Source organism: Myotis myotis, unplaced genomic scaffold, assembly GCF_014108235.1.
Source record: "Myotis myotis isolate mMyoMyo1 unplaced genomic scaffold, mMyoMyo1.p scaffold_m19_p_3, whole genome shotgun sequence".
NCBI lineage: Eukaryota > Metazoa > Chordata > Mammalia > Chiroptera > Vespertilionidae > Myotis > Myotis myotis.
The window spans coordinates 80,186,755-80,206,240 of NW_023416335.1; the positions used below are offsets into that span (position 1 = coordinate 80,186,755).

The 19,486-nt window shown below is 40.6% G+C and overlaps 1 protein-coding gene across 5 annotated transcripts in view; it reads left to right on the forward strand.

The window, feature by feature from the left end:
- Positions 1-19,486, forward strand: part of NAA16 (N-alpha-acetyltransferase 16, NatA auxiliary subunit) — a 92,172-nt gene that overhangs the window by 50,563 nt on the left and 22,123 nt on the right. For all 5 annotated transcript variants that reach the window (XM_036296718.1, XM_036296720.1, XM_036296719.1 and 2 more), the window contains 2 exons: positions 8,670-8,776; positions 18,257-18,329. In XM_036296718.1, coding sequence (XP_036152611.1) covers positions 8,670-8,776; positions 18,257-18,329 — 180 coding nt within the window. The remainder of the gene's footprint in view (positions 1-8,669; positions 8,777-18,256; positions 18,330-19,486) is intronic.

Sequence of the window (19,486 nt, forward strand, 5' to 3'; positions counted from 1 at the left end):
CACCTGAAAATGCAGCCTCGTACAACCACTTCAAAACTACAACTAAAAGACTAAAGGGACATCATCCAGAACCACAGGAAGGCTGGCTGAGTGGAAATTCTACAACTAGAAGGAAAGAGAAAAGCACACTGAGACTCAGAGGAGGTGCGGAAGTAAAGTGCAGAGGTACGGAGACGCACGTGGAAAGGGCTGGCAACGGAGGACGCGGTTGTCTTTTTCAGTCGGGAGGGAGACACAAGCTCCCGACTGCTCTGAACTCCACTTCTTGGCAAGTCTCTGGGGTCCCAGACTCATATGGGGAGAAACTGGACTGTCTGGCATCGGGCCCAACTCGAGGGCGGCTTTCTCTCAGAGGTGCTTGCAGCGATTACCGAGGGACACTGAGACCCCAGGACTCTTAGGGCAGGGCTGAGGGTCAGCCATAGCTGTTTACTCCGCCCTGTTGATTCCCTGAGACCTTGCCCCACCCAAGCTGCTAGCAGAGGCATTTGCATATGAATGGCCTGGCCCTTTGCAATCTAAAATTACCTAACAAACTGCAGCTGGGTCAGAGAGACCCAGAACATCCAAAAGAAGGCCCAAGGCCCCACAGCAGCTTGCACTGCTTCACAGCTGGGCCTCATCTGGGCACCTCCAAACCCCAAACAAGGAAGAGGAATCTGCAGATCTCTCCGTAGCTCCTGCTGGGTAGCCTCAGGCAGAGGCTAAATTAGCACCTCCTTAGAGATCCAAGAGCCAGTGTACCCAGTGGTCAGAGTGGGACCATCCAGATTACAACTCCTCAGATCCATAAGGGACACACTCAGGGGGCAGACTCAGTGAGCACCAAAGCCCCACTGAAGCAAGTCTTGCTCCAAAGGGTGTCTCCAGCACAGAAGTTCTCCACTGTAGACACAGCTGATTCTCACAGCCAATTGGCCTGGAGGTCATTTCCTCCCAGTGATACCAACAACAATCAAGGCTTAAATACAATAAGACTGTGCACAAAGCCCATAAAGGGGTGCACCAAGAGTGTCCACCTCAGGTAATTGGGGAGGCTGAGCCAGTGGGCCCTATAGGACACCTAGCACACAAAGCCGCTCTATCAGCACAGGGAAGCAGCCAAAATGCAGAGACAAAGAAACAGGTCACAAATGACTGAAATGTAGGAAAGCAAGCTACTGGATATAGAGTTCAAAACCACGGTTATAAGGTTTTTCAAGAATTTTCTAGAAACCGCCGATAAATTTAGTTAGACCCTCGAGGATATGAAAAAGGACCAAATATAAATTAAGCATACACTGACTGAAATAAAGAGTAATATACAGAGATCCAACAGCAGATAAGAGGATCCCAAGAATCAAGTCAAATATTTAAAATACGAAGAAGCAGAACACCCAACCGGAAAAACAAAAGGAAAAAAGAATCCAAAAATATGAAGATAGTGTAAGGAGTCTCGGACAACTTCAAGTGTACCAGCATCCAAATTATGGGGGTGCCAGAAGAAGAGAGAGAGCAAGATATTGAAAACCTATTTGAAGGAATAATGACAGAAAACTTTCCCCCCTACCTGGTGAAAGAAATAGACTTACAAGTCCAGGAAGTGCAGAGAACCCCAAACAAAAGGAATCCAAAGAGGACCACACCAAGACACATCATAATTAAAATGCCAAGAGCAAAAGAGAAAGAGAATCCTAAAAGCAGCAAGAGAAAAACAGTTACCTACCTACAAGGGAGAACCCATACGATTGTCAGCTGATTTCTCAACAGAATCTATGCAGGCCAGAAGGGAGTGGCAAGAAATATTCAAAGTGATGAATAGCAAGAACCTACAGCCAAGATTACTCTACCCAGCAAAGCTATCATTCAGAATTGGAGGTCAGATAAAGAGCTTCACAGATTAGGAACAGCTAAAGGAGTTCATCACCACCAAACCAGTATTATATGAAATGCTAAAAGGTATTCTTTAAGAAGAGGGATAAGAAGAAAAACGTAAAGATAACAATTATGAACAACAAATACATATCTATCAACAAGTGAATCTAAAAATCAATGAATAAAAAATCTGATGAACAGAATAAACTGGTGAATATAATAAAATTAGGGGCATAGAAAGGGAGTGGACTGACAATTCTCAGCGGGAAAGGAGTGTGGGTGGTGCGGGAAGAGACTGGACAAAAATCATACACCTATGGATGAGGACAGGTTGGTAAGGGCATAGGGTGAGGTGGGAACTGGGTGGAAGGAGCTATGGGGGGGAAAAAAGGGAGCAACTGTAATAATATGAACAATAAAGATTTAATTATAAAAAAAAAAAAAGCCAAGAGATCCTTGCTGTCAGAGGGACGATGAGGCCTGGGCACAGAAGGAGGAGGTGGGCTTGTGACCTGGCAGAGACAGACTGTATTATAAAATTTTAGTAGTATTGAGCAATTAGAACTGCAAGAGTTACAACAAATGGTCTGGTGGAAGGGAGAGAAAACATTTCAGTTCTAATAATTTCTATTGAAATAGAATTTTTCTCCTTAAAATTACCCTTATGTTTATTAAAAGAGCCAGATTAAGACTAATTTACTTATTGTATTCAATTTGGCCTGATTGTTTGCATAAACACAACAAGAATGGTAATTGATCACTTTTGCCAGAATTTCATGATTGAGTCTCAATGTGCCCCTTAGGGCAGAGAAGTCAAGACATCTAGCTGCTGTCAGGCCTGCCTGCAGTGTCTGCTGGGTTAGGTGAATTCCTCACCTGCAGTGGCTCTAACAGGGCCCATGCCCTAGGCTTTAAGGCCCATCTCAATAACCCTCCTATTTGTTGTGGCCTAGAGTGTGTGGGGGTTCCGCAGGGACACAGAGGTGCCCTCGTTGCTCCCCTTCTCCCCTGGCCAATTGCCAGCGATGGCAGGGTATGGGCCTGACACTCCAGCACCATCTATTTTCAGAGCTAGTAAGCAAGATACCAGGCTTTCTATATGGCACTCTTAAAGGCTTTAAGTCTTCAGAGTCCGGATCAGGCTCTTTAAAACATGATATTCCAGTCAAAGTTTTTGGTCAAGAAAACTATTCGAAACTGGTGTTATTGAATTTATGCAAAGAAATGCATTGCTGTGATTCATTCACTAAGTATTGCCAAATTTCGGAGGGATCATATAGGGAGAAAAATATACTGACCTGCTTTAAGATCTTCCGATTTTCTTTGCCAGTCCTTTTTATGGACTTTTCAGAGTAATATTTTTCTCAATGTATTATAACAAAACAGTCTCCAAATGACAAGAAAAAATTTAAAATGACATGTTTATGGATTTCATTATAAAGCAAATGATATGGAATGATGTCTATAAAACCCAACATTCTATAATATTATATCAATAATTATTAGTTATAACTGTGTTTGACAAAGGTTTCTATGTACCTTTATATAAAATCTTTCTTTATGAGAGAGAAAACAAACATGTGAGGCATTTCAGAGCCTATTGGGATGATCTACTAGTAAAGCTAAATCTAGATCAAGAAAAAGTTTCTTAAAATTTAAACCCTTAAAGGATTTTCAAAATTGATTTTACTAAAAGATTATATATTAAAGTGTATTAGACAGGAACATAGGCGAGCAAACTTTAGTTCCTATGATTAAAAGATGGTCCTTTTTTATTAAATACCTGATAAATATTTTAGTAGAAAAGAACTGACTAAAATAAGGCTTATTTTTCTAACTTTATCTGTACTTGAGTGTGGACAGTAAATAATACTAGTTGGATTTCTTTTATCAGTCCCCCTGAGTACTTTGGCATAACTATGTACCCTCTGTTTAGGGAGGCAGAATGCAAATTATTTACTCTTCCTGGCTTACTGGTCTGTATCATTTAATTAATCTTCTAATAATTCTCTTGTCCTTTTTATTACATACACAGCCTTTATAAATTTTATACTTCTAAAGTAGCTTTCAAACCTTCTTTCTATGTCCTTTAAAAATGCATGACCATCCCTTAGACCAGGGGTCCTCAAACTTTTTAAACAGGGGGCCAGTTCACTGTCCCTTAGACCGTTGGAGGGCCGGACTATAGTTTTTAAAAAAACTATGAACAAATTCCTGTGCACACAGCACATATCTTATTTTGAAGTAAAAAAACAAAACAGGAACAAATACAATATTCGTATTTGCATGTGGCCCACAGGCCGTAGTTTGAGGACCCCTGCCTTAGACCTTCTATTAAGTATCTCTACTTTAATATTCTTTCTTTTTGCTATACCCTCAGCAACCTGATTGGCCCTTTCTTTTTTTTCTAAAATATATTAGAATTCCTTATTCTTAGAAACCCTAATTTTTCAATGATTACCAGAAAGCAAACAGATAACACTTCTCAGATTAATATTTGTGAACATACCTTAAATGTATTTTTACTTTTTCAACAACAAAAACTCTAACAAAGTACAAGAGACCTTACTTCTGCAATAAAAACTAAGAGGTAAATTAAAACTTGTCTAGCAAAACCTGCTATATTCTTCCTTAGAGATAACATCTCAGGCTACTGCTGCAGCTCTAAATTCTTTCACAGCCAGAAAAGCTGGGTTTTGGTGGTGTAGTGACCAAAGGGCTACTTGGAGCCTGAGGGGGAGGCTGAGATTATAAATTATCCTCTTGGCTGATTTCTTAGATTCTCCCCGGGTTGTATAGGGAGAGGAGTGCAGGATAAGGGTCTTAACTGCCCTTGTTATTTTTTGTTTCTGTTTTTAGACTTTTCTGCCTTTATAGGGAGAGAGAGGACTGGATTTTCGTTATCAACATAATTATTACCAAAAAGCTTTATTTAAAACAGGGATAACTTAATGTGAAAGTACTATTTTTTTTTAATTACGCTGTTAACTATGATTGCCCCTTCTGTTCAAAGAAAGGGCATGCTAATCTGGCTGGGTATTTTATGCCTCTAGGGCCACCCTTGGAATACAGTCTAACCTTATTTGAGAATTGCCCATTCTCTTGCCGCCATGCTCCAAAGTTTAGCCTTGGTTCCGGCTTGGCTGGTCTGCGCTGGCTTGTGATGTTAGAAGCATGCGTGGACCACCCGCTTCCATCCCGGTCACGTTCTGGTTAATACTAATGCTGTCAACTGGATGTTTAATGGACATGATGCTGGGCGGAGTTTTGCAAATTTCTCCGTCCTGCTGAGTTTGGCAAGTACTATCGTCCTTTTTGCCCTTGGAAACCTCTGGGCTTTTGTTCAGAGTGAAATGCCCCCCCTCCCCCATTTTTTTCTGTTTTCTGTTTTTATCTTTCCCCCTCTCCCCCTCCCTTTTTGCATTAACTATTCCCTCTATCCTTGGCAGTAAGAGATAAGGGAGCTGTAAATGACAAGTTCTTTGTTCCTTGAGACTTTTATGACTTTTTACAACTCTGTTGCAATTAGTTAACTTTAGAACTCAATTTTTTTCTCTCACTTTTCCTTACAAGCAGCCTTGGAACTTAGCCGGCCTTTGTTTTAAACTTCCCTGGGTTGTAACCTTTACAAATTTTATACCTTTAAATTAACCTTAGAATTTTAAAATTTTAACCCAATATAGTAAACTCATAAATCAAGGAAAAGCAAATTAAAAGTTCTCTAGCGGTCTAATACTTAAAAAGAAAGAGAAGGACAATTCCTAAGAAAAAAGATTCTTAGCAGCTGCTGGAATGCCACCCTGCAATTTCTTTTACAGTTCTGTATCATTTAATAAGGCGTCCTCTGTTTAGCTTGCTGGTTTTGCCAGAATTTCAAAATCAGCCCTACTGGGCTTCCCCCTAAAGCTGGGCTTGCCCCAAACAAATTAAACAAAGAGACAAAAACATCAGCAAGTACTCTTATGTTTGCAGCCAGATGGCCTAAACCAACCGTGGGCAAACTACGGCCCGCGTGCCGGCTGTTCTATCCGGCCCTCGGAGCCGAAAGAGCGGAGCGTTCTCTTGCTCTCCCCTCTGCTCCTTCACCAGCAGCAGTGTTAACATGTATTAGTTCACACAAACACTCCATCCATGCTTTTGTTCCGGCCTTCTGGTCCAGTTTAAGAACCCATTGTGGCCCTGAGTCAAAAAGTTTGCCCACCCCTGGCTAAACTCTCTCAGTTAACAAAAACACACAAAAGCACAGGATAATACAAAGTAGCTTTCGCTTTAGTCAGGCTCTCATACTCACGTTTACATACCAGTCAGTCCGAGCCACTTCCCCTTCCCCCAAAGTCAGGTCTGAATTCGGAGGGCACTTCAGCAGACATTCGCTCGGAAGTTAAACAGTTATCTGGATTCCTGCCCAAATTCCCTAACAGAAACAGATGTGGGTTCCCTCCCTGAACCCACACCCCAAGACAGGACTCTCAACCAACGTCTTGGTAAGAATCTACCAGAGAAGTTACGACTGCGTCCAGTCCTCTCAGTACAGGATTACCGATCACAGGTGGACAGGCAGGAAAGTGAACTCGAAATCCCTTAATCGCATTCACTTACCTCCAGAGGTTTTCTGGTGACTCCGAAAGAATGCAGGGGTATGTCAGGCGTCCTCCGTCTGGCAGCCAGAACCACCAAGGAGTGTCTCCAGGGCCCTGGAAGCTTCCCAGGTGGTGCATCTCCCCTGGGGACCTCCTAGGAGCTGGCAGCCAGGCCTCGGAAGGCTGTCGGCCTTTGGTGTCTGAGACCAAGTGCTGGTAAGCACTATCTCACTGGGGCCTCCAAATGTTATAATGTAAATCAGTGAGCTAAACAAAGGACGCCTTATTAAGCCAAATTTTGGAGTCTTATTTCGCTAGGGGGCTCAGAGGAATATTGCTTCTCAAATTCTGAGCGAAAACATGGAGGAAGCCCTCCCTTTTTATATTCTCCCAGTCCTTTGTTTCCCAAATGTGGAATTATACTTCTGGACCTTTCGCGGGCTTTGCCCTATGTAGATATTTTGCAGGAAGCTTGTAACCTGAGCTTGTAACTTGAGCATAGTACAGTTCAGATAACTGGAGTATGGGAGTAACCAGGGACATCAGCAGAGCTGCTTGCAAGGTCAGATAGTTGTGCTTATTTTCTCCACTATTCAAGCAAGTGTTTACAGAAGCCAAAATATCAGGGTTAAAATTTAAAATAGCAGTTTTTACAAAATAGAGGTTACTATGCTTCAGTATATGTATGGGTGCCCCCAAGTCTCACCCGGCACTGGAGCCCAGAGCAAGCAGGAGCTTGTATCTCCCTCCTGATTAAAAAAGCAGCACACCTGGGTGCCAGCCCGTTCCATGCCTCCACACCTCCTACTAGTCTCAGTGTGCTTTCTTCTTTACCCCTATATTTGTAGTACTTCCACTCAGCCTTCTTCCCCGCAGTTCTGGATGATAGTTATGTATTTTAGTTGTGATTTTTATGTTTGTGTGTGAGGGAGCAAGTATGGGTGTTTACCTATGTCGCCATCTTGGTTCTTGTACCGTGCATTCTTTTTTTAAAAAAATATATATTTTTACTGATTTTTAGAGAGAGGAAGGGAAAGGGAGAGATAGAAGCATTGATGAGAGAAACATTAATTAGCTGCCTCCTGCATGCCCCCTACTGGGGATTGAGCTTGTAGCCAGGCATGTGCCTGACCTCTTGGTGCATGGGGTGATTTTCAATCCATGGAGCCATACCAGCTAGTTCTTTTTTTAAATGAGTGGACAAATACATGTCTTTATATATTAACCTTTACTGTCAAAATGTTCATATACCTGAGTTAGAACCTTTGTATTTGATGTTAATATCTTTTTCAGTTTTTTATCTTCTTTCAAAAACTAATACCAAAATTTTTTTGGGAAGCTTTAACAGTAGTAGAATTATTTACTTGATATTGCAAATAAGGTATTTCTTTTAATTCTAATGTTAGAACACCCCAGGGCTCAGTCTAATGTCTAATAACATATGTTCTTTTATTTATGGTCTTTCTTACCCCTGAAATGTTAAGTTCCATGATTTTTAAATTTTAACACATTGTTCGTGGGTAGTTTTTATCGCGTGCTAACAAGTGGCGCGGGCCATTTTTGCTAATTTTTTGCGCAAATGGCAACGTTCAGTAAAATTACGATAACTTTAGTTTACGTATTTATACGTTACCCGCATTCTACCGCTAGTCTATAAAAAACGTATTAATACGTTTCCTGCATACAATGTGTTAATACCCAGTATTGGGAATGGTGCCTGGCACATAGTCAGTGCTTGATAGATGATTGTGGAATGAATGAATATTGAAGTGGAACATTTGTAAATACCGCAAATATTTTTAAAAAAATATTTTGTCTACTACTTGAATATAGTCTGGTTACAGTATAATCATTTTATAATCTTCAGAGTCCTTTATGAGTTGTCTGCTCATAGGACTGACTGTCCTGGATAGGAAAGATATTTTGCTATGGGGATTATATTTAGGGTGGGGACTATATTTTTACTCAAGCTGCACAGTTGTTTTGTTTATCCATCTTTGGAAGTGTTCCTTAAAGATATTTTGAACCTAGATCTAGGGAAAACTATAGCTGCCAACTGAGATATTTGGTGCTAGGTTTTTTGCTGGTAACAAACAAATCATGCTGCTGACTGACTTTTTGGGTTTAAAAATTGGCAAGAAGGGTATTTGTTTCTGAATTGATTTTTATTTATAAAATCATTTTGAGAACTGTTTGCATTAATCAGACCATAACAAAGTACACTTTTGTTTCTAGGTGAAAAATTTAGAGAGCTAATGGATAAGTTCCTGAGAGTTAACTTCAGTAAAGGCTGCCCACCGTTGTTTACTACTTTGAAATCTTTATATTACAATACAGAAAAGGTAAAATTTGGTCTTCATTCACTTTTGCTGTAGTCTTTTTACTAAATTATTTTAGAAAGATTTCCATGTAAATAATATGCTATCTTATATAATAAAAGCCCATGTGGTGTTGTGCGACGTTTTCACAAGATGTCTGCCCCCACATCCTCACAAGATGGCCACCACAAGATGGTCACCACAAGATGGCCAGCAGGGGAGGGCAGTTGTGGAGGATCAGGCTGGCAGGGGAGGGCAGTTGGGGGTGACTAGGCTGGCAGGGGAGGGCAGTTGAGGGCAACCAGGTCTGCAGGAGAGGGTAGTTGGGGGTGAGATCAGGCCAGCAGGGGAGGACAGTTGGAGGCGAGATCAGGCCTTCAGGGCAGTTGGAGACGTTCAGGCCAACAAGGGAGGGCAGTTGGGGGAGATCGGGCCGACAGGGGATCGGTTAGGGGCCATCAGGCAGGCAGGCAAGCAGTTAGGAGTCCTGGATTGTGAGAGGGACATCCCCCACGGGGTCCCAGATTGGAGAGGGTGCAGGCTGGGCTGAGGGACACCCCCGTGCATGAATTTTGTGCACCAGGCCTCTAGTCTATATATATATATAAAAAAGGCTAAGCAACCATTACAGCCTCACTATGATGTGTACTGACCACCAGGGGGCAGATGCTCAATGCAGGCACTGCCCCCTGGTGGTCAATGTGCTCCCACAGCCAACCTCCCACAGCTGACCAACCTCCTGCAATCCCTCCCCCCAGCCAGCCGGCCTGATCAGCCCCATTCGGGAATGGGTGAGATGGCCTGATTGGCTCAGATTGCTGGGCAGGCTGAGGGACCCCCACCTGTGCATGAATTTGTGTACTGGGCCTCTAGTGATTTAATAATTTTCTCTGTTCTAATAATGTTATTCTCTTGAACTGAAATTATATTCATGAAGTGTAAGTACTATCAAAGTGTATGTTAGTCTGTGAAATTTGCACTAAGATGGTTAAAGGTTTGTATTTAATCGGTATACTTTTCTATATTGTCACCAGAGGTCTGTATTTATTTTGTAATTAATCATTTATAGTATGATTGTGGACTTTCTAATTTGTTACATATGCTTTCAAAGTTAGCATGGGTAAATGAGTTAGTGCAGCAGTACCAAGTGGCTGTCGGAGGGGAGGGATTGTGGGGAGGGTTAGGTGAGAAAGGTTAAGGGATTAAGAAGTACAAATTGGTAGTCACAAAATAGTCCCGAGGATATAAAGTACAGCATAGAGAATATAGTCAACAGCATCGTAAAGAACTACGTATGATGCCAAGTGGGTGCTCAAAATGCCACTTGATACTGTTAGTTTTAACTCAAGCCTACATTTTAATGAATATAGTTTAGCTGGTTCTTGAATAAAGAGAACAATACTTTTCTGTTTCTTAAAATTAAGTAAGAGGCACTTGGCCTTAAACTGTGTCCATCTGCAGTTTGAGAGATTTTTGGAAAGTCTGAAGCTTGAGGCAAGAGGCCAGTTGTATGGATAAGCCAATGGAAATGGCTTGGGTGGCAGGGAATCACCAGGGCGGGGTTAACAGTGTGGGCTAGGTTAATGGAGACTGAGACGTGGCGCCAGCTGGTCAGCTCTCTGTAGAGGAGGTCCCAGCACTTTTGTCTGAGAGAAAGCTGCCCCTGAGTTCCTGCCCCAATGCCAGACAGCTCAGCTCCTCCCCATGTATCCCTGGATACCCTCAAACTGCTGCCCCACTGCTGGAACTCAGAGGGAGTGAGTCCGAGTAAATCTATGTTCTGGCCCTTTAAGAGGAATGCCTCCGATTTGAGCAGTCTCTGTGTCACACAGCCACAATTTCCACTGGTTTTTACAGTCCAAAGTTTTGGGGTCTTTTCTTCCTGGCACTTGAACCCTGGGCTGGGGGTCTGGTGTAGGGTGGGACCCCTTGCTCTTCAGGGAGGCCTCCTCAGCCAAGATATCCCTTCCGGTTTTAAACATGCCACCTGTGGGTGTTAGACCAGCCCTTTTAGCACCTCTCCCCTCCACCTGTCTTAATGTGCTTATTTAATTCTCTAGTTATAGCATTTCCATTGAGCCAGATTTCAGGCAATTTTGAGTGATGGTTTTCCAACAGGATGAGGCAGTTGCTTCTGCTTACAGACTGTTATTCTCAATCTCTTAATGGGCCTTGGAAACTCCACAGGGTGGGGTAATGGGTTTTCCCTTAGGGTAGGGTAATTGCCTTTCCTTCAGGGAAAACCTGCCTAGATAGCAAAGGTCCGCCTTGGGAGAATGATGTCCTCCACAGTGTGGGGGAATGACTCAGGAAACCCGGGTGTCTGTCTTCTGAGGTCTAACCCCGCAGCCCCAAACCTTGCTTCTGCTCATACAGCTCTAGTCCACTCTGCTGGAGTCCCGGGTGAGTGGCTGCACACGAAAATTTATGTGTTGGCCCTTTAAGAGGGTGCCTGCATTTTCAGCTGGCCCTACCTGGCAGACAGAAACTGCTGCTTTTCACAGCCACATTTTTTGTGAGCACCTTACTCAGTTCTGGTGGTGCTCTCTTCTGGGGGGGTCCAGCTTGGGGTTTAGACCCCAGAGTTCTCAGTGGGAACCCCACAGCTGAGATAACCCTTGAACTTGAGCTATTGTCTGTGGAGCCCAGCCAGCCCTTTTGCGCTTCCGCCGTTTCTACCAGTCTAGTCTATGCGGTCTCCACTTCCTTGGTTATCAGGGTTCTCTCCAGCTAGTCTTCAGTTGATTATTCAGGATGGTTTTTCTGTATTTTAGTTGTAATTCCAGTTTGGTCCTGGGAATGTGTCCGTGTAGCTTCCACTTATTCTGCTGCCATTTTGGAATCTCTGATATAAATTTTTTAGATTCAAGAAATATGCCTAATGAACCAAGGAGCTAGTGTTCTTTGCAGTTTCTTTCATTTAGGAGATTTCATGTGGGCTTTACATTCTCTTGATTTTTTTTCTCAATCAAATATTATTTTGAAGTTCTGAAACTGAAGATTTTTACTCAGTAGTGTTTATACTCCTTTATGAAGAATTATATGTAACTTCAATATGTTTTGTTGTACTTTGTTTTATTATTGAATTGACTAAAAATGTTTCACCCTGGAGAGGCAAAGTGTATATGCCCATATTTAAAACTGGCTGTAGCTGCAGTTTTTGCAACTGCCAGAAGATGGCATTGTAAGTTCATGAAAAGATATTTGGCTCTATAAATTAAACCATTTGAGTAATGAATTTCTAAGGGTAGAAAGTTGTTTAAGTTACAGATATTCTAAGTGAGATTAATAGAGTGGTATTGACCATAGTGGGTTAAAAATGTTATCTTTTATGTTGTTGCTAATCCTCACCCAAAGACATTTTTTCCATTGATTTTGAGAAGAGGGAGGGAGGGAGGAAGGGAGGAGAAAGAGAGAGGTAAGAGACACATTGATTGGCTATTTCCTGCATGTGCCCTAACCTGGACCAGGGATCGAACCTGCAACCCAGGTACATGCCAGTAACTGGGAATCAAACCCAACCAAGAGGAAAAAACTAAGATGGCGGCATAGGTAAACACCGGAAATTGCTGCCTCCCACAACCACTTCAAAACTACAATTAAAAGACAAAACAGACATCATCCAGAACTACAGGAAGGCTGGCTGAGTGGAAATTCTACAACTAGAAGGAAAGAGAAAAGCACACTGAGACTCAGAGGAGGTGCGGAAGTAAAGTGCAGAGGTACGGAGACGCACGTGGAAAGGGCTGGCAACGGAGGACGCGGTTGTCTTTTTCAGTCGGGAGGGAGACACAAGCTCCCGACTGCTCTGAACTCCACTTCTTGGCAAGTCTCTGGGGTCCCAGACTCATATGGGGAGAAACTGGACTGTCTGGCATCGGGCCCAACTCGAGGGCGGCTTTCTCTCAGAGGTGCTTGCAGCGATTACCGAGGGACACTGAGACCCCAGGACTCTTAGGGCAGGGCTGAGGGTCAGCCATAGCTGTTTACTCTGCCCTGTTGATTCCCTGAGACCTTGCCCCACCCAAGCTGCTAGCAGAGGCATTTGCATATGAATGGCCTGGCCCTTTGCAATCTAAAATTACCTAACAAACTGCAGCTGGGTCAGAGAGACCCAGAACATCCAAAAGAAGGCCCAAGGCCCCACAGCAGCTTGCACTGCTTCACAGCTGGGCCTCATCTGGGCACCTCCAAACCCCAAACAAGGAAGAGGAATCTGCAGATCTCTCCGTAGCTCCTGCTGGGTAGCCTCAGGCAGAGGCTAAATTAGCACCTCCTTAGAGATCCAAGAGCCAGTGTACCCAGTGGTCAGAGTGGGACCATCCAGATTACAACTCCTCAGATCCATAAGGGACACACTCAGGGGGCAGACTCAGTGAGCACCAAAGCCCCACTGAAGCAAGTCTTGCTCCAAAGGGTGTCTCCAGCACAGAAGTTCTCCACTGTAGACACAGCTGATTCTCACAGCCAATTGGCCTGGAGGTCATTTCCTCCCAGTGATACCAACAACAATCAAGGCTTAAATACAATAAGACTGTGCACAAAGCCCATAAAGGGGTGCACCAAGAGTGTCCACCTCAGGTAATTGGGGAGGCTGAGCCAGTGGGCCCTATAGGACACCTAGCACACAAAGCCACTCTATCAGCACAGGGAAGCAGCCAAAATGCAGAGACAAAGAAACAGGTCACAAATGACTGAAATGTAGGAAAGCAAGCTACTGGATATAGAGTTCAAAACCACGGTTATAAGGTTTTTCAAGAATTTTCTAGAAACCGCCGATAAATTTAGTTAGACCCTCGAGGATATGAAAAAGGACCAAATATAAATTAAGCATACACTGACTGAAATAAAGAGTAATATACAGAGATCCAACAGCAGATAAGAGGATCCCAAGAATCAAGTCAAATATTTAAAATACGAAGAAGCAAAAAACACCCAACCCGAAAAACAAAAAGAAAAAAGAATCCAAAAATATGAAGATAGTGTAAGGAGCCTCTGGGACAACTTCAAGCGTACCAACATCCAAATTATAGGGGTGCCAGAAGAAGAGAGAGAGCAAGATATTGAAAACCTATTTGAAGGAATAATGACAGAAAACTTTCCCCCCTACCTGGTGAAAGAAATAGACTTACAAGTCCAGGAAGTGCAGAGAACCCCAAACAAAAGGAATCCAAAGAGGACCACACCAAGACACATCATAATTAAAATGCCAAGGGCAAAAGACGAAGAGAGAATCTTAAAAGCAGCAAGAGAAAAACAGTTACCTACCTACAAGGGAGAACCCATACGATTGTCAGCTGATTTCTCAACAGAAACTATGCAGGCCAGAAGGGCGTAGCAAGAAATATTCAAAGTAATGAATAGCAAGAACCTACAACCAAGATTACTTTATCCAGCAAAGCTATCATTCAGAATTTAAGGTCAGATAAAGAGCTTCACTGATTAAAAAAAGCTAAAGGAGTTCATCACCACCAAACCAGCATTATATGAAATGCTGAAAGGTATCCCTTAAGAAGAGGAAGAAGAAGAAAAAGGTAAAGATAAAAATTATGAACAGTAAATACATATCTATCAACAAGTGAATCTAAAAATCAAGTGAATAAAAAATCTGATGAACAGAGTAAACTGGTGAATATAATAGAATCAGGGGCGTAGAAAGGGAGTGGACTGACAATTCTCAGGGCGGAAAGGGGTATGGGAGGCGTGGGAAGAGACTGGACAAAAATCGTACACCTATGGATGAGGACAGTGTGTGGGGGGGGGTAAAGGCAGAGGGTGGGGTGGGAACTGGGTGGAGGGGAGCTATGGGGGGAAAAAAGAGGAACAACTGTAATAATCTGAACAATAAAGATTTATTTAAAAAAAAAAAAGACTCTTCAGTGTGTGGGCCAATGCCCTTATCACTGAGCCATACTGACCAGGGCAAACACGTCTATTTTAATTTTGCTTTATAATAAATCTTTTTGAAATATTTTTATCAGATTTCAAATTCTAGTGTGACTCGAACTAACTAGAGCAGTAGTTCTCAACCTTCCTAATGCCCCGACCCTTTAATACAGTTCCTCATATTGTGGTTTCCCCCAACCATAAAATTATTTTCGTTGCTACTTCATAACTGTAATTTTGCTACTGTTATGAATCGTAATGTAAATATCTGATATGCAGGATGTATTTTCATTGTTAGAAATTGAACATAATTAAAGCATAGTGATTAATCACAAAAACAATACGTAATTATATATGTGTTTTCCGATGGTCTTAGGCGACCCCTGTGAAAGGGTCGTTTGACCCCCAAAGAGGTAGTGACCCACAGGTTGAGAACCACTGAACTAGAGGGCTTCCTAAAAACAGGTTACTGCTCATCCCAGAGTTGTAAATCTGGGGTTTGGTCCAATAATTTGCATCTGTAACAGATTACTAGGTGATGCTAATGTTGATGACATTAACGATCTGAGAACCACACTTTAAGAACCATGAGGTTTTTTATTTTTTTAATTATTGTGGTGAAATTTTAGCATAAAATTTACAATTAACTGTAAGTTTTGTCTCTTTACCGCGATCAGCAAGGCTAGAGAGCAGACGAATCCTGAGTAGGGGTGGCTGGGGACTGAGAAAAGGAAAAAAAAAGAGACATAGAGACAGTAGGGAAAGCTGGGACCAGGTGGGATAGCTGCCCTCTGATGGAGGGACAGTGACCCAGAGCTGGTGCAGGAAGTTTTACTAGAGTTTAAGACAAAGGAAATTATGTGAGATCATGGTTAAAGATCAAGCTATAATTCTTCATTCTTGTGTCTTCTTTGTAATTGTCACTCCTGGCTGAGCCCGGATAATTGTGTCCATTCCTTGCACCGGACTGAACTTAGATAATGTGTCCATTCCTTGCACCAGGCTGAACATAGATAATGAAACCCACCCCCTGGCACCTGAGCTCAAAGGGTCAGGCTGACAACATACCTGCCTCTGGCATGGTATGTTTCCAGGACGTGGTTTTGCCGACGCCACTGGACTCAGCCGACAGTCAGCTCATGTGCCTTCCCAGGCACTCTCTACAATTAACCATTGAAGTGTATAGTTCAGTGGTAGTGAGTACATTCACATTTTTGTGTAATCATCGTCATCTTCTATATCCCTATATCTCTTTTCATTTGTAGAATTGACATTCAGTACTTATTAAATAATAACTTTCAATTTTCCCCTCCTCCCAGCCCCTGACAACCATTATTATGCTTTCTGTCTTTATGATTTTGAGTAGGGTTAGGTAGCTCATATAAGTGGGATCATATAGTACCTGGCTTATTTCACTTAGCATAATGTCCTCAAGATTCATTCATGTTTAGAATATTGTAAACTTTCTTTCCTTTTTAAGGCTGAAAATATCTCATGTTATGTACATACCATATTTTGCTTATCTATTCATTCATTGATAGGTACTTGGGTTGCTTCCACATTTTGGTTATTGTGAATAATTCTCTTCTAGATCCTGCTTTTATTTTTGGGATGAATATACTCAGAAATAGAATTGCTGGGTCATTTTGTAATTCTGTTTTTAATTTTTTTGAGGTAGTGCCATGTTTTCCATAACAATTATACTATTTTACATTGCTACCAACTGTGCAAAAGTGTTCCAAAACCTTTATATCCTCATCATGTTGTTTTTATTTGTTTTGTTTTAGCCATTCCTCCTGGGTGTGAAGTTGTATCTCATTGTAGTTTTTATTTGCATTTCTGTAATGATTATTGGTGTGCCTCTTTTCATGTGCTTATTGGTTATTTATATATCATTTCTGGAAGAATGTCTGTTCAAGTACTTGTCTCGTTTTTTAAATCAGATTGGTTTTTTTGTTTGTTTTTATGAGTTCTCTGTATATTCTGGATAGTAATCTTTTATTAATACATGATTTGCAAATATTTTCTCCCATTCTGTGGGTTGCCTTTTTACTCTGTGGGTAGAGACTCTTGATGCACAAAATTTTAAAAATTTCATGAAGTTTAATTTGTCTATTTTTGTTTTGTTTTGTTTGTTACCAATACCTTTGGTGTCATATACAAGAAAGCATTGCCAAATCCAATATTGGGAAGCTTTTTTGTCCTGTTTTTCCCCCCTAAGAGTTTTGTTGTGATAGGTCTTATATTTAGGTTCTTAATCCATTTTGAGTTTTTGGTTTCTAGTGTTACTGTAACTCTGTGAGTCAAGAATTGCCCTTTAGTAATAAGTGTGCTGGGGACATTGGTGACCAATATAGCAGAGTAGTTAAAAAGCTAACCTCTGGAGCCTTGTTGCTTGGGTTAATTCTGGTTCTTCCATTTTGTACTTACAGCTAATTTTAATTTTCCTTTGCATGTTTAAAGCATTTGTGACAATTAGTGGCTTATTATTGTTATTGTTACCCTGCCTGGTATATTCTTTCTTTCTGGTGGTATTAGTAGCATCCTACTTTATAAAACTAGAAAACTTTCGAATTATCAAAATAATACCATATTGGTCAGACACTATTAAAAGTTTTAATGGTTTTCCTTCACTTTTATTTTTGACATTATAACAGATTTCATTACACAAAACTTTATAATCCCCAAACCATATCTATAATAATAAAAGTGTACTATGCTAATTAGAAAGCCAGGGCTTCGAGGGAAGCCCGAGTCCAGGGTGCTGGAGGCAAGCCGGTGCCGGCAGCCAGGGGAAGGAAGGCCTACTCTTGTATGAATTTCGTGCATTGGGCCTCTAGTATACTATATAAGTCAGACAGAAAGTATGCACACATAACTTTGTTGTAAAAAGGTATAGTTGCTATGGAAATTCCTTCACTTTTGACCTTTATTTATTTATTTTTTTGAGTTCACAAATAAGATGGTTATTTTCTAACTTATTCTAAATAGTTAACATTAATAGGCATTTAAAACCAATAGGTACATTTAATGTCTACTGCCACTTCTAATTCATGTAACTTTTCATTTGGCACTTTTAGGACATAGCACATTTATAGTGCAGTTTATAATATTCTTGTTCTACCTGAGTAGCATTGAAATTCAAATCTGTTTATTAAAGTGATCACTAAAAACAATGGTAGCTTAAACATCTAGTTTACTTAACCTCCTCTTCGATGAACTCACTAATTCCTTCACATTAAAACAGTGAGAAACAAATAGCAAATAAATTAACTTAGTAATAAATTATACAGATGTGTTTATTGGGGGAATAAAGGTTTTGTAATAACTAATAATAGTTTGTCCTTCAAAACCTGAAACTACTTATTGAGATGAGAAATTAATGAGATTGCTTTATTATTAATAAAGAGATCGATCAGTGTGTTTTGTGTGTATGTGTGTGTGTTTTCTCACTTTTCCCCACATAGGAACTGGGGAAGAGCAGACACTTTAGTAGCTTAGTTAATTTTTAATTTTGAAATAATCTGTATATTGTTTCCAAATCTAATTTAATTTATAATAAATATAAATACCTTTAATGAAATATTTAAAAAATTTAAAACTATGTTTCTTTAACAGATTTCTGTGATCCAGGAACTTGTTACTAATTATGAAGCCTCTCTTAAAACATGTGACTTTTTTAGCCTTTATGGTAAGTTTAAATTAGATTCAACTGGAATTTGATTATTCATTTTAATCCATATTTAATCATTTACAGTAAAACTATCTTATGTTTATTATGTACATGATACATGATAGCCATTTACTGAAAAGTTTTTGAATTAGTGAATGAAAAAAAAGAGCACTTTAATTTAATTTAATTTAATTTAAATTTTCCATAATGTGAGGTGGGAGTTAACCCTATTTTAACACAAGTAAACAGACTTGAGAGACTGAGTGAGTGGCTTGCCAGAGATGATACAGTTCGTTTTATTGAAATGCATTATTACTGAATCCCTACTCTCCGTTTTTTTTTTACTTTATTTTATTTTATTTTATTTTAAATATATTTTATTGATTCTTTACAGAGAGGAAGGGAGAGAGACAGAGAGTTAGAAACATCGATGAGAGAGAAACATCGATCAGCTGCCTCCTGCACATCTCCCACTGGGGATATACCCACAACCCAGGTACATGCCCTTGACCGGAATCGAACCTGGGACCCTTCAGTCCGCAGGCTGACGCTCTATCCACTGAGCCAAACCGGTTTCGGCTTTTTTACTTTAAATTCTGTAAAATTTGGTTCTTTGTTTTTCTGTTTGTAGGGGCATATGTAAATGAAGGCTACTTCAGAAAACACTCTAGATTGCTTTCAGTGATGCAGATGGTAACTTTAGTCTGGTTTGTTCGTGTCTTTTATATGTCATTGCTCCTTTGTTTTTGTTAGTTTGAAACAAATTCCAAATAATAGACACAGAAGTAAATAGAATAATGAACTCTTGTGTCCTCATCACCCAGCTTCTGCTATGAACATTTTGCCAGTCTTATTTGAAGTACCTTCTGTCTACTTCTTTTCCGGGAATATTTTTAAAGCAGACATACTGTTTTACCTGTCATTACTTTAGTATACATCACTAGCTGTTTAAAACACTTAACAGAAGATGTAACCACAGTTCTAACACAGAATTAATTCTCATACCATATTATCTAACACCCAGTATACATGCAAATTTCCCTGATTACCTTAAGTCTTTGTATAATTTGTTTATTTCAGTCTGGATCCCACTAAACTCCACATTTGATTTTTATGTCTTTGATATTCTTTTAATCTTGAGTAATGTCCTCCACTCACTTTTAAAAAAAATGTTA